The sequence below is a fragment of the Ictidomys tridecemlineatus genome, chromosome 8, assembly GCF_052094955.1.
Source record: "Ictidomys tridecemlineatus isolate mIctTri1 chromosome 8, mIctTri1.hap1, whole genome shotgun sequence".
NCBI classification, from domain to species: domain Eukaryota; kingdom Metazoa; phylum Chordata; class Mammalia; order Rodentia; family Sciuridae; genus Ictidomys; species Ictidomys tridecemlineatus.
The window spans coordinates 20,883,554-20,908,153 of NC_135484.1; the positions used below are offsets into that span (position 1 = coordinate 20,883,554).

Sequence of the window (24,600 nt, forward strand, 5' to 3'; positions counted from 1 at the left end):
CCAGAACATTTGTGAAACACGTAAAAAGAAGCAGCATGTAAAATATCAAGTTAAGTCAACTTGGGAGGGGAAAAAAAAATAACTCCCAAAAGACAGACAAAAATGAAATAAAGGGAAATGACTGCGTTCTTTAAAAGTGAAGTTCATTTGGAAAAAAAAAAAATCAAAAGACAAACTTTCCTTTAAGTTTTCTAAATACTCTTTGGCAAATTCTAAGGCCTTCATGCAAGAGTGAGACTCTTCTCGAAATCCGTGCTTCTTAACATGGAGGTCTTATCAGAAACCACACTGAGTTTTGGTTGGTTGGTTAGTTACAAATTAAAGGCTGATACCCAGACCCCAACCCAAAAAGATAATGATTTAGCTTGTCCAGGTGAGTCCTGGCAAAGATAGATGTCATCCTGTGGTTCAAATCCAATGGGAGGATGGAGCCTACTAAAATATAATCTGACATCTCTGGTCTCTGCAGCTGACACTCACAGGGCATTTTCCACTGAGTGGGCTGTTTTGTCAACCCCACGCAGAGCACAGTTGCTAAATATTAGAGGCCAGAGAGCAAATGAAGCTCAGTGATAATGTAATTTGCATTTGAAAAGCAATAATAGAGATAGAGGAAACAGCAGGAAAAAACAAATACATTTCCCGACAATTCTGTGTCCAGAAGAGCTTCCAGCTCTCTAAATGCATGGGCTCATGCCTGCAGGTGTGCGCATATACATGGGTGTTTTTGCTCCACCTCACTTCATTCTCCTCCCTTCAGGTCATCCCATTTAATTGGCCAAAATTTGAGGGTGGAATTGTATTTGATTTTTATTATTTATTTATTTAGATTTATTTGTATATTGTAAATTACAAATATTGTATTTGCTTTCTGTTTGCATTTTGTGATCTTAAACAGCCATGTCTTTACTGTGTTACAAGACATCTAAGGGGGAATAGATAACTATTCGAGGAAGAAGAAAAAAGAACAAAGAGAGGAGAAAGGAAGGTCAGGCCTGACGTTTTCTCTCCTGCCCAATTACCTTTCTTTGTTCAAAAGTGCATATTAATTTCTGCCATGCTCTCTTTATGCCATGGGGATAATACTACAGTAAGTTTCACTTAAAAACAGGTAGAAAAACAAACATGGAACAGGAATAGAGGACAGCCTTGGAATCAGCCCATTCCCACCCCCTCCATTGCTCCTAGATAAGCTATGGGTAAGAACTGGAAGCCCAACTTTTTTCATATTAGGAAAATATTTTACTTTAAGAACCTATTTTACCTCTACAATTAATCACAGGAGAAAGGCCAAGACTGTGTATCTCAAAGAAATCTTAATAGAGCAAAAGAAAATCACTTCAGGTGCTTGTGCAAAAACTTTTTAAAGTTTGCAAATGAAAGTTTGTTTCTCTCATGAAGTAATAATAGCCATAGGTTAGAATCACCAGTTTTAATAAAGATTTCCCATCTTTATTGTACATTGTCTCAATTCTGGCATGGACATGTATAACCTTCTATTTGATCTTTTCTTCCTGGTTTCTAAAACCTTACATCATGAATATTTTCTTCCTTCCACCTTGGTGTTACAGCATCCAGACTAGTGAATGGTATGTGCTCAACATACAGTTACTGAATGGACTTGAACTGAACACAAATTTTAGCCTTATTTTTTATTGAGAATATTCAACTTGATTAAAAAAAAAACTTTCTGCGTAATTTTTCTTCCTTCTTCTCACATCCATGGAAAGCACTGATAAAGTTTTTTATTGTAAAAGGGAAGAAAAAGCCTTGTCAAGTCATTGCAAGTATGGTAATTCCAAATATCTTATTTGCACTTTTGCTTTTTTGCATATTATCTATAATCTTACTGTTGTATTTCACCAAAAGATGAAAAAAATCAGAAGACAAACAAAAATATTAAAAGTAGCATTTTCACAGCTGACTAAGTTAGTGCAAGGCAATATGTAGTTCCATATGAACTCATTACCTAACCTCACCAAACATTTCTTACCTTTTTGAACCTCAGCTTATGTCTATAAAGCTCCTAGCACATACTTGCCTAGTAGCAGGCTCTCAATGAAGGTCAGTTTCTTTAACTTCCTTTTATCATTTTATTACTAGGTCTGGAAAAATCTATAGACTTCTCTAGATATTTCATATAAACAAACCAGATTAACTAGCCTACACGAATTCTTCAAGGGAAAAGACTGAATTTGCTGTCTCCTTCAATGTCTCTCTCTCTCCACTTCCCACCCCCAACTCACTTCTCTCTCTTACTTCATAACCAAAAGATGTTTCTAATTAAAATAACAGAAAGTGCATTCTTCCCAAATTTCCTGATTAGATAATTAAGATCAACTTAATCTCTCCAATTTTCCATCAGTGTTTAAGAAGACCCTGCGTGTTTCCCAGTCTGTATGACGAGGGGGACAACTCATCATGAGCCAGATTGCAAGTGCATACCATCAAGTGCTACCGGCTGATTAATGTTTCTAATTGTGTTCATCTACTATTATAAGGATGACAATAACAAGAGGCTATTCAGAGTGCATCATTCTGCTAATAATGTAGCCAAAATCTTTCACCAAGGATAAGACAAAGACAATGTGGATCCCACCTCCGAAGCCAAAGGACTTCTCAAATCATTAAAATGAAAAAAATAAAATGAATACAGATACATTTAGGGAAAATCAAGAACTCCAAATTAAAGAGACTTTGAGAATACCTTTCACGAGTATCAAAAGGCAAGGTGCTAAGGGTGGTATGGGGCTGAGAGGTAGAGAGCAGATAGAAAAACACACCACACTGGGAAGGGAGCTAAATGGCACGGCTGATCAGAAAGTCAGTGGAGACTGAACCAGTCTAAATATGTTAGGATGGCCAAAGTCAATAAAGCAGTGTTGAGCTGAAGAAGGAGCAGAAGCAGATCCTTAAGGAGATAAATCTCCAGGAAAAAGAGCAGGAACAGCCAAGCAACTCAAGGTCCAGTTTGCAATTTTCTATAACTGAACATTCCCTGACTATCTGCACAGTAATGACAGTTTTGAGAATTATTCAAGTTAGTGTGCTGGGCAGGGGCAGGCAGGTCACTAGGGGCAGGCAGGTGGCGTTGCAAGGAGAGAAGAGAAGCTGGGAAGGTACATTTCAGAAGGACAAGGAAATGTGTCTTCATTTCTGATGTATTCCCCATACCTAGATCACCACCCTGCAGGTGGTGAACACTCAGGAAGCATTTGTTAAATGAATGAATAGATTTTTGTGCATCTTTGACTTAATAAAAGAAAAAAGGAAGAGAAAGAGGAGGAGGAGGAGAAAGAGGAAAAAAAGAGAAATCAAGAGCCAATTTTAGATTAAAAGTCCCCCATTCTTGTTACACAGCTGTACAGCTTTCAGCAGGCTGCTTCCCAGTAGCTAATGGTTGAACAAGCCACAAAAGTCAGGAGCTTTCTGCCCAAGCTTGGTCATTCTTATAGAAGAAATTTAAATATGCCTTATGTTTATGAACTCACAAAATAAGCAAGGAGAGTTTAATTAAAGAAGAGAATTTATGTCTCTGCTAAGACTACACTTTCTTAAAAAATGGTAAAAACTTCTAATTCATTCTTGGAAGATTCCTGCTGTCTACTAAAATGCGACAGTAACAAAAAAGGCAAAATTTCAAAAAATGCCAAAAAGCAATAGTAACAAAAAATATAGACCACTACATTGGAAGAGTTATTATCCTCCTATTCTTTATGTTTAAATAAAAAAGTAACACTCCAGATGCTTATCATAAAAATCATTCATATAAACTGCTGCAATCTTTTTCATGAAGCAAATGATTTATGGGTGGTGGTAACACTGATTAGAGAAAATAACAGATGGTGAACAATCAATCTAGGATGGTGTGTCCATCAAACTAACCTTTGCTCTCAACATCAGCAATGTCGATTTGCTTATTTAAATGGGACACCATTACTATGATATACACAGGCATGAAAATGTTTTTTGGTATTTTTGCCCAATGGATGGGCTTACTCAACCGACTCAGTGACTCATTATATTTCAGAATAGTTAAAGACTAAATTTATTACACCATAGAGATATTATAGAACTTTAATTTGGTAAGGATTATTACTCTGTAGTTACAAAGACACTGGAAAAGAAAGTAAAGTATTTTTCTGTGCTTTTTCATGCATTACAACTTTACTAATCTAATTTGGACTTGAGAAGCTAATTAAATTATGGCTGTGGTCTCCAGGCCTGAAAGCAATTACTTGTACTTCAAGTTTTCATATGAAAATTAATAAGACAAAGTCTAATATTGCCTGAACACCTTCTTCCTGGGTGGTAGGTAGTCAGCGAGTCTACTTAAAAGCATGATGATTCAATAAAGGAAAAGCAACAGAGAAAAAAAAGCAGAGAGTTACACATGTGTTTTATTACTGGGTAAAATACAGAAATAAAATCATATTTCTACTGAATATCTAGATATTCACCACTGATGATCATTGAGGGAGCCAAGATAACACAAATGGCGGTTAAGAGCACCACGTGACAGAGGCCTTGGTTCATGTTTCAGTCCTGTCACATGGGTGGTAGGGTGCCTCTGATCCTCTCAAACTACCTCCTTGTCTGTGTCAAATGGCTCATATCTAAGCTGCTATGAAAATTAAATGGAACCAAGCTTGTGGCTGCTTGGACAGCACCTGGCGCACTGGCAGCATCTGATAAAGTCTGGCTTGTTGGGAACATCTTTCTGGGCAACAGTTTCTCACTTGCCCTTTCCTTTATAAGAATTGATTTTCCTTCCATTTAGCATTATTTACAATGAGAGTTTGTCAATCTTAAAAGACTCTGGGTCCTGTTGCTCTGATTAAATTAGTCAAACCCTCTTCAAGAAGGTTCTGGATCTAAGGAAGGGTTTATCTTTCCATTCCGGGCAGGCTGTGATATAAAAATCAGAGAAAAGCCCAGAAAATGAAAACTTGTGGAGGGGCCAGCACAAGACACGGAGGAAAGGCTCCTGGGTGGTGTTCCAGCCCTGCAGCAGGCAGAGCCTCGTGCCTCCTGTGGTTTGGTTACGGCTTGGTTATGGGGCCAGTGCATCCCCCTGCATGCCTGTGTAGGTGGGAGCTCAGCCTGTCAGAAGCAAGGGGTCTGCCAGTCACTACCACCAATGGACTTCTAATCAACAAAGCTGCTATTAGGAAAACAAATCAAAGCAGACACAAAATAGCCTTTGGAAAAACACCTGTTAGCTTGACTGGCCTAATTACTTCTGTTAGGTGAGGTATGATTTGACCTCATTTTATTAGATATAAAAAAATGATGTGATAATCTTAAGCTACACTGAGAATTGCTATAAAAGTAACTTTCATTAAACTATGATAATTTCACATCTTCACTCATTTAATGATCATGAAATTTTATTTGCATGAGTTTGTTAGTACTGGCATAGAGCACACTGACATGGCAGAAAAATGTTATTTATTACTTCTTTGTTTTCAAATACCTGAGATTTCACATAGGAGAGATACACTGCTAGTACATGGCTTTCTAAAATATTTAATAAATAAAAGAAAACAGTATACCCCAAATTAAAATATTAAATACTAGTAATATAAATAGCCAGCCATCAAAGAGGAAAACAGTGATCCATATGTATCTTTTAAGTGAAAATATGATTATTAACCATTAAATACAGATATACACAATGATAAAAAGCTGTATGTGCATATACACAAATACACAACTCTCCACACTACACACAACTCTACATGTACAAACACACCAGATTAAGAACTGTTTTTTCCCTATAACCATTAATGAAATATCATTTAAATGAAGCAAAAATGACTGTGTCAGGCTTAAAGGAAGCAATGTTCCCAGACAGCATGAGTGAAATAATATTAGTGTCTCGACCAGAAGAATTTTTAAAGTAGATTCATGGTAAGAATTAATGGGAAATTCCTGGGGGAAAAAATTAAAACAAAATAATGAAGTCTCTTTTTAAAAGCAGAAGGTAAGAATTTTTCTTATACATATTTATAATGAATTATGAGATTTTCTAAACACTTTTAGAAGCAAAATATCTGGTTAAACTGTTAGTAGTTTTATTTAGCTATGACCATAATCTCAAATCATAATATCTCTGGGTTGGGGGTGGAGTACTTGTGTGTGCACATGCTTGGTGGGGTGCTCCTGTGTGCTCACTGCTTGCCTGCAACTGCATGTGGTGCAGAGCCGGGATCGACACAGAGGCTCTAACTCCCCAGTGTACACGTGGTTTCAACATGAACTGCAGGTGACACACAGGGAGAAGGCACATGTACTCCCTGACCACCTCCAGAGGTTGGGGGTTGGAGTGGGCAAAAGCCACCTGTGATTGTGAGTCCCACAGTGCCTTGCATGGATTCATTATGCAGCTCTGCAGTTTTCAGAGCCATTCAGATCTGAGACTGAGAACAGCAAGGGAGGTTGGCAGCACAAGGCAGACACCAAGAAATATGTGTGCAAGGTCAAGAGACTCTAGACTCTTCGAGTCACATAGGAGCAAGGAGGTCAGTAGCCAGATGGCTCATCAATGAGCAGATAGAGGAGATGAAATTAAAGCGATGAGCCAAAAGCCCGTCAAAAACCTGAGGGTTGGGAAAGGTCACTGACAGGGAAGCTTAGTCTCTGTTCTTGCATCTACCCTTCATTAGCTCCATGACCTTGCTCAGCACCAAAGTATTTTCTTGGCCTTTGTGTTCGTACTTTTTTAAAAAATCATCTGTCTAACTCATTGAGCTAGTTCAGGCAATGATAATGAAAGTAGTTTAAAAGTAGAAAGAACAATATGAACGATGAGAGATTTATTGTTCCGTTGTTCTACTTTTTTAATACAAACTGATTATAATCAAATAGAAATAACAACTAAAAGGAAAAATTATATATCAATATGATACTGGCTATATGAAATCAATTATTTCCATGTTGCTCAAACAAAATAAGGGGATTACTGACAAAGTTATGAACTTTGTAAAATTTTTATTACTATTCAGTTAGTTTTAGTTCAGTTAAAAAATCATATTTATTTAATTATCTCTTCCAAACAGAAAGAGTTATTCAGATAACTGAGTTTTTTCAGATGACTATATGTTAGCCCTATTTTTTTATGGTTATCATTTTGGTAAGAAATTTATTCAAATATAGTATAAATTCCTGTGCCTTCTTTTAACTGATTTATAGCCTGGCTTCAAAAACAAACAAACCAAAATTCATAACTGCAGTTTTTCTTTTCTGGTAAAAAGCTCCAAACATGACTAATTTGTTTCATTTTCGAATTCTCACAGAACCTCTGCACAATGTTTTTTTCCACATTGCTCTCAGACGGCCAGAGTCACTTCCCACTGCCAACCTTTCCCCTGCCTTGTTACTTCTGTTTTGTAGTGTTCATAATTCACTGGACATCAAGTTCAACTGGCTACAGCAGTGTCAAGTGCGAGCTCAGAGCTCTGATAGACCCCTTGAGTGCCTGCCTGAGAACCAGAGAAGAATCTGCACTATATTTTCCATCCATATATATCTTGGTGGCTCACATCACCTCTCATGCTTAGAATCTCAATAAATGGAAATGGCCATTAGGGAACAGGGAAGAGGCCGAGTTTCCAGCACAGATTTGGTGTGTGTGAGGGGGAGGGGTGATGCAGGATATGAGACAAAATGACCAGGGAATTGTGGATGAGTGTTGGAAGGGAAAGAGTCCGGAAGACAGGCAGCCTGAGCTGGGCCAGGAAGGAGGCACCTGTAGGCGGGAAGATCAGAATGGACAGCAGGATGAAGGCTGGGACTACTGCACAGAGTCATGAGAAGTTTGGAGTCCAGTGGACACTGAGGGTGGAGCAGAAAGGGCATGACAGGAGCCACAGAAAATCAGAGGCCAAACCACAGTGCAGACTCCACTGGGCAAGGCAAGGAGCCTGGACCCCACTCCAGGGGGAGTTTAAATCACAGAAACAAATGCCAATTCTGTGTTTTACATCATTCTAGAGTTCACATCAACAGAGTGTCAGTGAAAAAAGTACTGAAATAAGTCTCACAAAGGACAGTAAGGGCCTAATGTAGGATGGTCATATCAGTAGTGATTTTTAAAAAATTAAAAAGTAGGGCTGGGGATGTGGCTCAAGCGGTAGCGCGCTCGCCTGGCATGCGTGCGACCCGGGTTCGATCCTCAGCACCACATAACAACAAAGATGTTGTGTCCGCCAAGAACTAAAAAATAAATATTAAAAATTCTCTCTCTCTCTCACTCTCTCTTTAGAAAAATAAATAAATAAATAAATAAAATAAAAAAATTAAAAAGTACATACCCTGCTTTGAACAGTACACCCCATATATATGTATCTATGAAATTGTCACCCCCATGCCTCACAAATTTGTATAATTAAAATAACAATTTAAAACAAATAAAAAGCCAGAATACTTTAAGATATCTTAAATTGATGATAGGGAGAAAAAAGAAAAAAAAAAACATTAAGAGGAGAAAAAAAAAGCTTTGGGGAGAGGAAAATTATGAAGAGAAGTGTTTTCTGGAATTAAAAGTAAAGAGATGGATCCATCTTGGTCCCCTAGGGGATGGTGTGCACAACACACTCAAAAATGCTTATTAAACAGAACTAAGAAACCCTAATACAATTTCTCCAGGTGCTAATGCCTCCAACACTGAGCCCTTGGGTGTCACGAAGGATAACTAACGTTCAAATGCTGTCTGTTTCTGATAGCAGTGACACATGAGTCATGGTAAACAACAAAAGTGTAAAAGCTATTATGGATAATTTTCTTTCATTTACTTTTAACAGCAGGTAAAATCAGCCAGCATAACAGAAATAATATCAAGAAAGGAGAGAATATGGAAATTGCTAATCGTAAAACAAAACAAAAAAAAGTCCATAAAGTTAAATTGACATAACTTTTTATCTTGCCCACCTCCCCCCCCCCCCGGAAATTGGTATTTGAATTGGGCTTAGAAATATCCTGAAAATACCAGCAAACTGAGAGCTCAAAAGCAGTATCTTTTTAACCCTTAAGTGACTGATCCCTGAGAAGAACCTATGGCAAGGTGACGTTAGAGTGATATGAAAATCTTGATGTTGCCATAAAACAGCTGGTTATAAAAGCTGTTCCTCCCTTCTCTGCCAAGGCCTAGGAAAGCAAGGAGATAAGAAAGCAGATTCAGGAAGGCTTTTTAAATTAAATTAATGCAGACAAGGGGATTTCTTATTTTTCTCCCACATTTAAGGACCCTCATCATTATACAAAATACATGTATGAAGATGTGAATTTGGTGTCAACATACCTTATATATAATCAGAGATATGTTAAATTATTGTATAATAGTGTACTAAGAATTGTAATGCAAAATAAATAAATGAATAAATAAACAAATTTAAATAAAGGAATAAAAAGACAAACCTATACTAGTGCCTTCTTTCTGCCAGATGAAGTTGAAACATCCTACCCAAATTTCCAGATCCTCTGCCTTCTGAGCCACATGGCACACACGACTTTCCCATCCCACCTCCTGACTAGGCACAGGCCTCTGACTACTGGGCTGAGCTGCTCCTTCCCCAACACACAGCTGCTCTGTTCCCTAAGGCTGCACTGTCATAGGATCTGTCCTAGCATGGACGTCAATCTTCCTGGAGCCTAATCGCTGCCTCCTGACACATTATAAGACTCACTTAGAAACCACCTTCTCTACTCTGACCCTCAGACTCTTTCTCTCTTGGGATGTACAACCAAGCACTTTATTGCTTACTTTCTCACCATTTTCTGCTGGTTTTGGTCTCCAACTAATCAGAACCCTTCTCAGAGATATCTGGGATTATGCTTTTTTATCTATCCTGATAATTCTCACCTGATGTGTCAATTCACTCAATCAGTAAGCAAGAAGTATCTACTATGTGCCAGATGTGCCATATTCTAATGTATTCTAGACATTAGAAAATACAGCATTAAAAAACAATGAACAAAAACTGTGTCTTCCTGGAGTTTACATTTCCCAGGCCTAGAAATGAGGACATGAGATAATATACACTGTGGGCAGGTGAAATATAGAAAAGGCTAGCCTAGTGGTGAACAGATAATGAAGGATCAGATTCTAGTATATTCCGAATGTAGTGACAACAGGAATTGCTAATGGAGTGGATTTAGCCACTTAAGGAGCCAGAGTGGCCCAAAGGATTCTGACCTGAGCAACCCAGAGGTCAGAGCTGTGTGGGGCAAGATGCAAAGACCAGGGGCGGAGGTGGTGGGGGAAGAGGGTCAGGAGAGGGCAGGAATTTGGGGATAGATAAGGGAAAGGAACTCCAGAAACGCTTATTCTAGAAGAGCTGGGGTTTCTTCCCATTTCATGTTAAAAACCACTAATGTACCACCCATCCCCACCGCTCGTCATACCAGTTTCTCTCCCACCTGGTTATGCTTTATGGACTCAAAACTCGAGAAAGAGCAAGTGCCATGAGTTTAGCTCTTCCAAGAAACTCCTATAGTTTGTGTTCATTTTCTTTAATTTGAAACTTGGTGATGATGGGGGACATTATTAGTCATTTAGCTCACAAAAATGCTCCTGTAGTAGATCATATGTAGAGTCCAAACAGTAAGTCAGTTTCTTTATAGCACTTGCTTATACTGGTAGTCACATATTGTTTATCAAACTTTGACCAAGTGCCTAATATACACAGGCACTGCATAGGATGCAAAATTATTAAAGCTAGATTCTTCAACTCAGGGCAAATAGATGAATTTAAAATCTATCTATTTGCCCTGAGTTGAAGAATTTATTTATCTGAAAATAAATCAATAAAAATGAAAACAGCATATGCTGGGTATCCAACAGGACTGAACTGGGTCCTGAGCAGATTGTCTCCTCTCAGTGGTCCTCAGTCTCTCACCTGTGAGGTGAGCAAATCTGTAGTAGTTCATTTCTAAAGATCTTAAACCTTCTGATGGTCTATATTAAGGATATAAGCAATCTTTAAAATATTCTTTTCAAAAATTTAAAAATGGAAAAAGAAAATTGAGCATAACTCTGACAAGAGAGTTCCAAAAATCACTGAGTAGATAATATACATTGGGAATGGAATTATTAAAATCTTAAGAAAAAAAATTGGTTTGGGTAACTCAGGAAGGCTTTGATTGCAATGATTTTCAAATGTCATGCTAGAGTAAAAGTTTTTTTCAGTATGGAATGGAAAGTCAGTGAGGATGTTTAATCAGGAAAGGGAGATGAATGTGATTCTAAAAGATTTCACTCATCATCATGAATAGGCCAACATGAAGAAGGGAACCACAGGGGCAAATACTGCGTGATATATAAGGGGACAGAAAATGAACGTGACAAGTGCTAAAACTATTCCAAGACTATGGACGGCAAGCTGAGAATCTGGAATTAATGGTAGTGTATGGGTCTGTTGTCTGTATACATGTGTTGGGTGTGTGCTTAATAAATCTATAACTGTACAATTATCCCTTTTGATTTGCATTGGTTCCAGCATATCCCACAGACACCAAGAAAAAAACAAGATGGATACTCTATACCCTATAAATATCCTCCTGCATACTCTTAATCATCTCTAGATTACTCATAATACTTAATGCACTGTACATGCTTTATAAATGGTTTTCATACTTAATGTACTGTACATGGCTTTATAGCTGTCATACTCTATTGTTTAGGAAATAATGACAAGGAAAATGAGATAGTTTTTCAAAAAATTTCAACCCATAGTTAGTTACATTTTTAAATGCAGAACCCAAGGAAATGGGGAAGAGGGTAAGAGCAGCTGTCCTCAGAAACAATCATTCTTCAAAGACAGAAATAATGATTAGGAGTAACTTGTGGGGTTTGATGAAAGGTGGGAGACTTAACAGTGACTTTCTCCCCAGTAGGCTTACCAGAAAGGAGCAATACCAGTAGCAGAAAACAAAAAGTAATGTTGGAAATGACTGTGTGTGTGTGCACACGCATGTGCTGTACATGTACACACACATACAACTAAGTTCAAAGAGTCAAGAAAATCAGTGCCATGATGGGAAATTACTCAGACTGAGAGGAGCTTTCTCCATAAATAAGGTTCAGCAGGACATGGCTGCCTTGCAAAAGTCTGAGCCAGTCCCCACTATAGTCAAGGAAAGTGTTTTCCAACTGTGCTTCCCTTACAAGTCAGAAAGGTTCATGGTTTACAAGCTGCACATAGCATGAGGCACTCTTCAGGTTTGCTTTTGCCATGCGAAGTGAACAATGGAAAATATTTTGAATGGTGTGTCTATTTTTAAAAATGCATCAGAATGCTTTTAATGTTCAACAGTGAAAAACCAAAAGAAAAATGTTGGCCTCAAAATTTATTACAAATTTTCTCTTAAATGTACTATGTGACAGATTGTTATTTGCCAATAAGGTAGTTCCTGTTTCAATTTTGAGCCATAGTGCCTAAATACTATAGGTTTTTATTTTTAAATGTAATACTACTAACTGCTTGAAGAAAAAAAATGGGCACTTTGCTGTGTCTCATGTTGACAGAAGTTTTTTTTAAAAACTTACTTTAGATTTAAATATTTTATGTTTAATATTATATTTTAAATAATTTTCCCATTTGCAATTATTAATTAACTTGAATCTGGATATTTGTTAAATATATATACTCAATGAAGGTAATACTTAAAAGAAAAGTTTAAACTATTAGATCATGACTACTATAAGGAAATTCCCTACTTGATCATGGTTTTGTTCTCCTAACATGTGTTTTTGTGATGTATTAAAGGAACCAGTCTCACCTGTTTTTGACTGTAGGCTTCTTCTTGGTTCTTCAGGGGCCTCAATTGGCTGATCAGCCAGGAAAACTCGAGCTTGATCCACTGCGTTCAGGACAGAATACTCTTTCTCCTTCAACTCACGTCTCAGTGCCTTTGCAAAAAGAAGCAAAAGTTGAATTTGTAACCTCGTGTTCAGCACGGAACATCTTCAGTTAGATCACTCTGAGTATAGCTGGGAAGGAAATGATTAACAACCAGCATTTAAGTTAAGTTAGAAGTGAAAATGGAAGGTTGATAGATCTGAACAGTGAAAAATTTGAATAGGAGCAAAGAGGTGATTCTGCAGAACTTAAATATGCAAAAACATAAAAGAGGAGAAGGAGGAGGAAGAGAATAGAACCAAAAAAGTAAGAACTTTACCTGGGTAAAATGTTACAGAGTATTTTTTGTATTTGTGGTACTGGGAATTGAACCCTGGACCTTGCACATGCTAGGCAAGTGCTCACCACCTTGCTGTGTCCTCCAGCCCTGTTACAATGTATTTGAACTTACACAAAATATACCTTTGGAGCTGCCACTAATGTCAGGCTGTTAAATTACAATACCCTGTTCCAAGATACTTTTCTCTTATAACATTGACAGGAAAAAAAAAGTGCATCCAGTGGTACAGAAGAAGAAAATCAGGAATGAGATTTTCAGTATTTCACATTCTTTAGGATACATTAAGGAAAAAAGAGAGAAACAAATTAAAATATGTGAAATCAAAATTTAACCAAAGAGAACACGTAAGAGACAGTCTCCAAGTATCTTAAAATATGTTCTACCTCTCATTCTGAGGCAATTGCTACTTTTTCCCTTGTGAGGTTTTTCATGCAAATCTATTAAGTAGGGCTAAACTTTCACCGCAGCTCCTAGGAAATGTTCCATGATTACGACTAATTGACAAGAATTTGAAAACAAAACTCATTAAGTGACTGCTATTGCAACAAGTGGTAAATGAAGATCTCTCATTTGCTATTCTAACATTTTAGCTAAATCAAAATTGTTAGTAGTGTTACCCTCTTAAAATTATACATATCTCCACACCTTCTGGCTCTGATATTTTCTGTTAGTGCATTTCCCTGCAATGCACTATGAAAACTCAGTTGTTGTTTTCTAGAACTCTAGACTGAGATGCTCTGGTATTTTAAAATCAATAAAAATTTTTCTTTCTAAACATAACTACTATTTTTTAAAAAATGAGTTTGACCTAACTATGTTAAACTGACAGGCTAAATCCTCATCTTCCACAGTCAGTAAAAAAAAAGTAGAAAGTGAAAAAAAGTGCTGGAATCATCACCTCACGTAAAGATATGGAGCTAAACACCAGAAAAATTCTGGTAATGAAGTGGAAAGAGACTGTCACAGGTGCCAAAGGACAAGAAGTAATGAGAGATTGAGGGACAAAGTACTAATTTTTGTGATAAGCACTGTAAATAATTTGACCTTAAGACTATGTCCAATTATTACCTTGATAAAAAAAATTAAATAAGAGAATAAAAGTGGGCAAAAGCCCCCCACAATCCAGTGATAAAATATAGGATACAGGATGAAATAAAAACCTTTTCTAAAAGCCATAGACAAATTTACGTGTCCTTCTTAGCATCTATAAAACGGAAGACTGACTATGAAGCAATCACAAGTCAACAACATCTCCAGATCGCTTATCTCCAATGAGCATGAAATGACTATCGAGGGAGAAGAGGGACAAAGCTGCCACTATCTGTACTTCAGAAATGCAGCTTTAGAAGAAGTTCCAGGTGTGACATTCCATGAAAAAAGAAAAGGAAAAAGATTATCTTCTGACATTTAAAGTTTCTGATACACGGAAATAAAAGAGACGCAAGTGAAAAGGAAAAATTACATTTTCCATCCAGAAATATAAAAATAAGCACAGGTGTTGAGCCAATTCTTTTAACTGAGATTATTGTGTTGTTAGAGCAAAGAAGCACTAAGGGGATAAAAACATTCCTGGTATTAACTTCCAAAGCCAGCTGGGAACACAATGATGTAAAAACTCATTTGTGTTAAAAAAAAAAAAAAAAGAAAAAGCAATAGAAAACAGCATGTATTACAGCAAAAAAAGAAAAAAAGAAAGAAAAAATTTCAATTTTACTGGTCACGAGGACTTAAACCCCAAAAATCGAATTAGTCAATGTGAGGGCACTAAAAGATTCCTAAAGTGATGTGCAGGGAGGGCTGTGCTAGACTCCTCTGGGAAGGGAAGTCAGGGGGTTGTGAAGGCTCACTGCAGAAGAAAGGCCACACCTTCTCCACCAGGGGGAAGAATTCACAGACAGCACAAAAGAGAAACCAGAGAACACTAATAGGTAACCATGAGGACAGAGATGAAAGGCCAAGAAAAGAAGTAATGTAACAGAATGTGAACCCCCAAAGGAAAAGGAGACACAGTGCTGGTTCTCTGGGAGCAGGAAATGCCTATGGAGCTTTTATTTCAGAGGGCAAATCTGGATCCTTCAGTGCAGAAGGGAGCTCACAGGATCTTGTGACTGAAGTGTTGAGTACTCCTGAGGGGACATTCTGGCTATAAATAGTCCAACCCTGTGTGCTGGAAAGAGATGTGGGAGGGAAAAGGGCAAAGGAGAGAGCTGCCTTGGAACTATTTTTAGAATTTAAAAGATCCAAATGGAAATACACGTTAGTCTACAGAAAGATTCTTGGAGAACTCACCAATCAACTCCCCCAGGGCTGGAGGTTGATAGCCTAACACATGATCTCGCAATGGAGCAGTGTGTCTCGGGCTGGCTCTTGGCTCTACCTAGAAAGCTTATGCTGCTGATCCCTCATCCCCTTCCGGCTTTCTAGGTGAAGCCCACCTACACCTTATTTAACCTAGTGCTCACCTTTCCCCTCTTGGACATCCCTGTTCCCATTCCTCTGCTTCATTTCTTGGTATTTCCTAGACCTACTACCTCCACTACACAAGGAACCTATGGAGTTATCATGTTTACTGTTTAATTTCTGTCTTTTTCAGACATAAATAAGTTCTGGGGATGTTTTCTGGTGTTTTCTTTTTCCTCTCTTCTTCTCAGTGAACAAAGTTTCCAGCTCAGTGTTCTGCCTGGGACCAGCATCACCCTGAGGGCTCTTAAGTGCTTCCCGGGGAGGTGGAGCCTGAATGGAGTCATGCACAGAGAGAGGGCAACTCCCACCAGAGGAACCGCCACTGGAGCAGAGGGCGGGAAGATCACAGTGTGTACACTGGGACCAACAAACATTTTAGCACCTGCAAGTGGCAGCAGCTGAGGCTCAAGATGCAGACAGAGATAGAGTCAAGCCTTTTGTGCATGTGACACAATAATAGGTCGAGGGAAGCCACAGAGGAGCTAGACAATTGGGCTCAGAGTGACTGTCTAGATTTACATTTTTGTTTTTATAGTACCTATGGCAGGTCTCCCAGATTCATAAAAAACAAGCCCGAGTCTAAGAAAGCCCCAAGGATCATTTTCCTTCCTGACCACATTAAACTCTAGCACTTCATTAAAAAATAAAATCCTCTCTGCACAGGATGCTTACTGGGGAATGTCTCATGAACTCCTTTGATTAGTATGGGAGGCAAGTATGGGCGGATGGGAACTCACCCAAGTAAATAAAAATACCAGGACTCTGGCCCTAATGCCAACTCACCACCCAACTCCTAGAGAATGGCATACATTTAATAGTATCTGCTCATTCCCATTTTGCAAATTTAATGTTGTTACTCAATTTGTCCTATTTCAATTATATTTAATTGCTTGTCAGAAACGGATTTGACTCTCAACAGCATCACACATGTAATCATTTCACCACTCTCTACCTCTCAATTAGACATAAAAGAAAACCTGCATTTCCCAACCACCTGGTGAACATTAATGATAAGGTAATTAGACTCCAATGAGTTGTTTTGTATACAGAGATACAAAGTGGCATTTGGTTTTAAGTTTCTAATGTCATGTGATTTACATATGGGCCATCTTCAATGAGTATAACATAATCTAATTGGTATTTTCTGTTTTAATGACTTTATATTTTCATTGAAAACAGTTTTATTTCCAGACAATAACAAGTACTGGTGAGGCTAGGAAGAAACTGAGATCCTTCTGTATTGCTGGTGAGAAGAAAAAATGGTGCAGCCACTTTGCAGTTCTCAAAAGGTTAAACAGAGTTACCGTATGATCCAGCACCCCTGGGTATAGATACAAGAGACATGAAAACACATCCACATCAAATCATGTGCATGAATGTTCATAGCAGCATTATAATAGCCAAAAGGCAGACATAATCCAAATATTCTTCATCTGGTAAAAGGATTAAAAAAATGTGGTACATCTATCTATACAGTAGGATCTTCCCCGGCCCCCCACGCCTTTTTTTTGGGGGGTGGGGTACTAGGGACTGAATTCAAGGGCATTTTACCATTGAGCTACATCCCCAAACTTTTTTATTTTTATTTTGAGACAGGGTCTTATTAAGTTACTGAAGCTGGTCTTGAACTTGCAAGCTTCCTGCCTAAGCCTCTCGAGTCTCTAGGATTACAAATGTGTGTCACCATGTCCAGTTATACAACAGAATCTGATTCAGCAATGAAAATGAACGAAATACTGATATATGCTACAACATGGATGGATCTTAAAAACATGCCCAGTGAAACAAAAGCAAATCGTGTATGATTCCATTACCGTGAATGTACAGAACAGGCAAGACGAGAGGGACAGAAAGTAGACGGGAGGTTGCTTAGGGCTAGGGATAGGGAAGAACTGGTGGTTGCTCATGGGGATTTCTTCTGGGGTAATCAACATGTTCTAAAACTAGGTAGTGATGGTGGTTACACAATTCTATAAATACACTAAAAACTGCTCACCTGTGTATTTTAAAGGGGTGACTTAGAGGTGTGAATACTATCTCAATAAAGTTATTCTTAAAGTAAAATAATTCTGTTCTTTATCTACATCAAATCTTCCAGGTAATGTTTCTTTTCTAGCCTCTGCACATTTGCAGAGTGATAGCTCACCCCTTTGGCTGCCAATGTTTAGCAACAAGGTAGGGCTCCCCTTCTGAGTTTCTGGAGCACTTCACACTCCTGTCTGGACTTGTCTTGATACACTGCAACCATCCACCTGTCTCCTTATTCAATTGTGAGTTCTCCCAAAGTTAAGCTCAGACCCTAATCATTTTAAATCCTCTATAGTGCCTGGCCAGGTATACATAGTAAAAACCTAAAAAATGGCAGTTAATAATAATTATAGGAAGAAATGCTTTTAAGATTAAAGACAACTGTGTGGGATTCCAAAAAAGAGCACAGCAAATTACACAAATTTTCCCAAATTTGTTTATCCTAAATTGACATAAGTATGATATTCTGGTTATTTCTGGATTATTTGCAGATTACAAGTTATTTTTTTAGCAGTTTTGTTTTTGTTTTGTTTTGTTTTGTGGTTCTGAGCATTGAACCTGGGGAGACACTTTACCACTAAGCTAAATCCCTAGTCTTTTTTCTTTTGAGATAGGGCCTAAGGGGCTGAGACTGCCCTTGAACTTGTGACTTTCCTATCTTAGTCTCCCAGACTGCTGGGATTAGAGGCATGCACCACCATGCCCAGCTTGATACAGTTTCTGTCATCTAGTCTGTGATGTTTCAGTCTACTGTTAGTGTTTCTCAATAGCAAATAACCTTTCCTCTCCCTAAACAAGAAACTGATCTCACTGAAAGGGGGTGGTCCAGGTTTACCCTACTTCCCTCCATTTCCACATCACACCCATGAAAGTAACTCCACAGGACATTGTTTCAAAATCATTGCCACTCAGTCATCACAATTCAAGTATCACTACTGGTTCTCAGACTTGCCTGAAACTAGCGGCTTAACAATGTCAATATGTCATGATTCTATGGGTTGGAAATTTCTCCTGCAGGTGCGACCTGGAGTTCTTCCTGAGGCTACAGACACCTGTAGCTTGAGTGGGGCTGGTGGTCCATGATGGTCTCACCCACATGCCTGAGATCACTGTCTGGGGCACCCGATTTCTCTCTACAGTGTTGCTAATCACACAGAAGATTGGACTGGGCTTCTTCAAAACACAGTGATGAGTGTTCCCAGTGGGCAGATTGGAAGCTGCAAGATACCTTTAAGGCATAGGCTCTAGGATGCTTCTGTCCAATCAACTCTCTGCAATGATGGAAATGTTCCAAAATGTTCCAAAACCACACTGTCCAATAGGGTACCTCTAGTCGAGTGTGGGTATTTGATACTTGACATGTGGCTAGTACCACAGAGAAATAAATTATAAATCTTATTATAAGTAATCTAAATTTAAATCTAAATGGCTGCACATGGCTAAAGTTACCACTGTTGACAAGCAAAGCTGCACGGTTTGCACATCACTTCTGTCGCTTTGTATTGCTTGATGCAAGTCATAAAACCAGCACAGATTCAAGAGAAAGGAGAAATGTACTCCATCTCTTGATGACAGAAGCAACAGTGTCCCTCTGCAAAAGGATCTAGATGCTGAGAGCCAAGAGAGGGGGAGGAGAAAAAAGTGAGTTTGGTAACATTTTGTGTAAGTGGTCAGGAACCGCACCTTAAAGACAGTGCAGTGTGAAGAAAGAGAAGAGAGGAAGGCCGAGGGAATGGAAGGTGCCAAGCCCCTGAGGAAAGTCCAAGTGTGTCCAGTGTAGAGGCTGGTGCTGTTAGAGCTGAGAATGTGAAGAATAAGGGTCACAGCTTTTGTAAAATGTTTTATATCCTGAAAGTCGGAGCCAGGGCAGGAAGAGTCTTTGTGGTTGACAGGAGCAGCATCTAGAAACCAAACACTTCTTCATACAGCCAAGCACCTGGCTATTTTCCTACTTAAGGCATGGCCACTGAGCTCAAAGTGCAGCAACCTCTCACAAGGCTCGTGCGTGTTCCATTTGCTATGGTTTAGATGTGGCTTGTCCCCAACAAAATCCATATTTAAATCTGGTTACTGACATAGCAATGTTGAGAGATGGGGCCTTTACAGGGATTAATGTCTTTCTTGCCAAACTGAAACAGCTCTCACAGGATTGGATTAGGTCTCAAAAGGTTCACACTTGGGTTTGCTGTCTGGTCCCTGTTCGTCACATTTGCCTTCTGCGTTCTGGCAGGAGTTGAGGCAGCATGAGGCCCTCAGCAGATGCAGCCAACCAATCTTGAACATCCCTGTCTCCACAACCGTGAGCTAAATAAACTTCCATTCTTCGTGAATTACCCAGTCTCAACTATTCTGCTATAGCAACAACCACAACCACCACAAAAATGGACTAAGACATTACTCTACAAATACACAGAAGTACCCTATCACTCTCCCAGGCAGGCACATGTAAACGGAAGCCTTGTCCTACAAACAGAAGACATATATTAAGTGTAACAAGAAGAAAGAAGCACAATAAATTCAAAAAGAAAAAAACAGATATGTTATAATGCCAGTCTGAAGCAGGAGGACCACAAGTTGAAGGCCAGCCTGGGCAATGTAGCAAGACTCTGTCTCAAAAGAAAATAAAATTTTAAAGTCATGGGGTATATCGGGGTGGTAGAGTTCTTGTCTAGCATGGGTGAGGTTCTGGAATCAATCCCCAGAACCATTAAAAAAAAAAAAGTAAAAATTTGAAAAAATATTTATAGAAAATAGCAATTGTACTTTCTAACATACATGCACAGGCTGGAGCTGTAACTCAGTGGCAGAGCACTTGCCCAGCATGCACAAGGCCCCAGGTTTATGTCCCAGTACTACAAAAAAAAAAAAAAAAAAGAATTAGAAGAACAACACAACAACAAAAACCCTGCATCTTCTGAGGTGTTTAGTAGAGTGGGCAAAATCCCAGACCCCTCTAAGGTCACAAATAATAAATGAAGAGCACAATAATTATTTTGTGTCCATGAAAAAAGTTAGACTTTTCTCTCATCCTATGGGGCTATAAAATTGCATAATAGATTTTTCAACAAAGACTTCTACTAATATAAAAAAAATTTAAAACACAATCCCATACAACATATAAAATATATGGTAGGCATAAGAAGAGATGATACTGAATAAGCTCTGGTCCTACTCTGTAAGAAACTTGCAGTCTAAACAGGGAGGAGAGAATGTCATCCAGGGCGAAGAGCCACAGCTCTTGAAGAGGGGGCACTGAGGACCCCATTATGTACAATATACAAAGCAGGAAGGGATGTCGACCGCCTCAAGGTGCGTGAACTTCTTAAAAACAGTGAACAATTGAAAAAGAAAGTGGAATTAGATTTAACAGGAGCTAAGGAAAATGCAATTCAAGATGCCAGAATATACAAGAGAAATCTAGCCTCGTGTTCTTATGCCTGCTGTGCACCTTCTTTCTGCTCATTTAACCTAAATGGAATATCAGATGAATAAAGACCTGATTGTAAATATCAAAATTTAGCTACTAAAGTCACTGTTTTCATTCTAACAGCCCAACATCCCCTCTCTAAGAGCAATCACCCTTCCTCCTGTCCCAAATCCCTGATTCCCATACCCAGGGTGCTCTTTAGTGACTGCTGGTGCTCCTGTGAGTTCCAGGCAGCAGAATGAATTGCTGCTTATACAACCTTTAATACCTACAGAGATTCTCAATTATCCTTTAATGGTCTGAGAACACTTCTCCCCACCTGCTATAACATAGCGGGAAGAACAGGGGATTAAGGGATAAGGAGGTGTGCAGAGCGACTGGCATGGCTTAAGTCAGAAACCCTTGCACGTCAATCAGCTGCTCTTCATTTTCAACACGAGCATAGCATCAGTTTGGTATAATGGCTGAGCTGCTGCCAAGAAAGCAGCAGTAATATCAGTTATTCCTGGCAGTGCTGACATGGACAGGACCCTACAAGTCTCTCCATAAGAAAACAGGATGTAAGGAAGCTGGAGGGAGGAGGAGAATTCCTGCTATCCCTTTCTGTCCTAAACCAGCAACCTGTCATACTGGATGGAGGACATGGGAGAAGAAATGCAAATATGTGAGAGTCTACTAAATCCTGGGTACCATCCTCCATCTTTACGTTACAGTTCTGCTCTCCTTGTGGAGCCCACATCTGAGGCCAGAGCCCTGACTCTGGGGGTCCTGACTAACCAGGTTCACCAAGAAAGAAACCTCATGGTGAGGAGCAGGAAATTCTTTGGCCACACTGGGAAGGCAAAGTGAGAGCCGGCCTCTCAGCCCTGTCTTTGGGGAGCTGATGGGAGGTGTAGGTTTAAGTAGAGGAAGAATTGGGGTAAGGGAGTAGAGGTGGTGCGTAATTAAGCAGTCTTAATCAGACTGATGATTCTCAGTTCTGGTTTCCTGAGGTGGCTCCAGAGATGTCCTCATCATTTGAGAGGCAATCTCCATTTGTTGCTCAGGATATTTGTCCATCAGTCCAATGATCCTGGAAAGGAAGCAATGACAAGAGCCTTCTCGACACCATCAGGAGTCAGAATCAGGATGCTGTAAACTTGCCTCAGTCTCCAAAAGGTAGGTTACATAACTCAGGGCTAATAAACCTTGCATTACAAGTTTTTAGAGGAACACTCCTTAAATGGTCAACATGCCTACGCACACACCTGAGCAGGCACCTAACCAAAGTTTAGGGCAACTAAGGAGACAGGTACAAGAACGAAGGCAAAGATGCCAAGCTTTTCCCTGCTTTTAGTTACCTGTAGGGCATCTGCAGGCCTAAGAATAAGTGCTCCTAGCCGAGGTAGCATAAGTCCCTGTTACTCTCTCTTCAGTCTAAAATCATCATGCCAATCATCTGTTTATCAAGTTCTCAAGTTGGCTCAGATGCACTTAAAATTTTCTGGGTCATGATATTAAAATTATACATTGCTAGTCCTCAGAATCCTCCAATGGTTTCCTGTTTCACTTAGAATAAATTCTAAACTTCCTACCAATATCTGGACTCTCCTTGCTTTCCAGGCTCTTCTCCTTATACACTATAATTTCCAGCTTCAAGTTCTCTTTTCTGGACCTAGAATATGCTAAGCTTTTCCCTCCTCATGGACTTTGAAATCCAGAAAGTCTTGCTTCAAGTCTCCCATGGCTGCTGCTTCTCATTGGATTTCGGCATGCAGTTCAGCTTTTGTATGGATGAATGAAGAAATGGATAAACCACCTAAAAGACAATTTGGGGCCTCAGGAGCCTTAGAAGGGAACCAAGGAAATAAAACTCCTGGGAGATGGAAACAGGTCACACTTCATAGGCCTGTGGAAGAAATCAGTGGGGAGACTCTAACCAGGGGAGGAGGGAAGGAGTCAGCTCCTGAGGGCCCTTCAGAGAAGTTATTTCTCAGATAAAAAGTCTTCCTGCTTTCTCAGCAATCTCACTGACTGTCACTGGCAAAAGTCAAATCAACAAGGGTCACCCCTCCTGACCTGTTAGCAACCTGCTCCAATGTCACCTGCAAAACCAGGACAGTCCTCCACTGGACTTCCTGTGCTGGGAGCCCTCCTGCGCTGGAGCATTCACCACACCCTCCTGCCCTGTCACTTTGCAGACCTCACCACTATGCCACACTGAGCCCTAACATCTGTGTCCCAGAGCACATGATGGACACTCAATTTGTTTTATGAATGGATGAAGTGTTTAAAATACTGTTTTGTGGCACAATAAAACCAGATAAAGATTTACAACCAAGAGCCTTGTGCTACTATCAGATTTGCACTAGTAGGTAGGCATGGCCATATCCCAGGGCTTGCCCCTTAACTTCTCTGAATGTTAATAACGCCTTCCATTCGACTTCACACATGAGACAGCCAATGGGAACATACATTGTAATCTGTTCAATGCTACAGAATAACAAGTTACTATTAAGATGATGCTAATCCAAATATTACCCTCATTCCCAGCTATCATCCAAGATTGAATCCCTTCCAAAGCCTCTATTCACTCATACTTGGTGCTATAGTTTGCATAAGTGACTCCCAAAGGGCTTTATACTAAAGGTTTGATCCCCAACCTATGGCACTATTATGAAGTGGTTGAACCTTTAGGACATGCAGCCCCATTTTGGAAGGAAGTTAGGTCACTGAGGGCATGACCTTGAAGAAGACATTGGGACCCTGGCCCCTTATCTCTGTTTTCCTGGCTACTATGGTGAACAGTTTTAATCCACTAGGGCACTCACCACCGTGATGTTCTGCCTTATCACAGGCCCCAAGCCAGCACAGCCAGCCAACCAACCACGGACCAAAACCTCTGAAACCCTGAGCTAAAACACACCTTTCCTCCTTTTAAGTTGATTATCTCAGATAATTTTGTTACAGCAACTCAAAGCTAACACATTCATCCTCCATTAGCAGGAAAAAATTAAAGTTAGTTAATTTAACTCTTCTCATAGATAAGTTACTTAATTATGGGACAAAAAGGAAGTATGTAAGTCTCCAAGATTAAGCCAAAATATTTAGTAAGCAGAAAACTGTGTTGTGCAACTTGAGAGGTTGAGACAGGAGGATCATTAAAGTTCAAGGCCATCCTGGGCAATTTAGTAAGAACATGTCTGAAAATAAAATTATAAGGCTATGGACACAGCTCAGAGGTAGAACTCTCCTGGACTAAATCCTCAGTACCACAAAAAGAAAAGAAAAAAATCTATGTTGCAAGATGCTGATATCACTTTGCATTTTTGAAAACAAATAAATAAATGTGGTCTCTGTTTTGAGCCACTCTGTTCCAGGATAGAAAAGCAAAACAAAGCAAAACAAAGTTCTGGGGAGGTGAGAAAAGTCAGCTAGAGCACATCACACACATAGTGAATTTGAGATAAAGAGCAAATCTGAGTCCCACAAACCAGGGTCAA

At 39.3% G+C, this 24,600-nt stretch overlaps 1 protein-coding gene across 12 annotated transcripts in view; it reads right to left on the bottom strand.

Annotated features, from left to right (window-relative positions):
* Positions 1–24,600, bottom strand: part of Utrn (utrophin) — a 508,932-nt gene that overhangs the window by 104,660 nt on the left and 379,672 nt on the right. For all 12 annotated transcript variants that reach the window (XR_013424804.1, XM_078018961.1, XM_078018962.1 and 9 more), the window contains one exon: positions 12,781–12,910. Coding sequence is in view for 11 of the 12 variants with exons in the window: in XM_078018961.1 (XP_077875087.1) it covers positions 12,781–12,910 (130 nt within the window). In the remaining variant the exon portion in view is untranslated. The remainder of the gene's footprint in view (positions 1–12,780; positions 12,911–24,600) is intronic.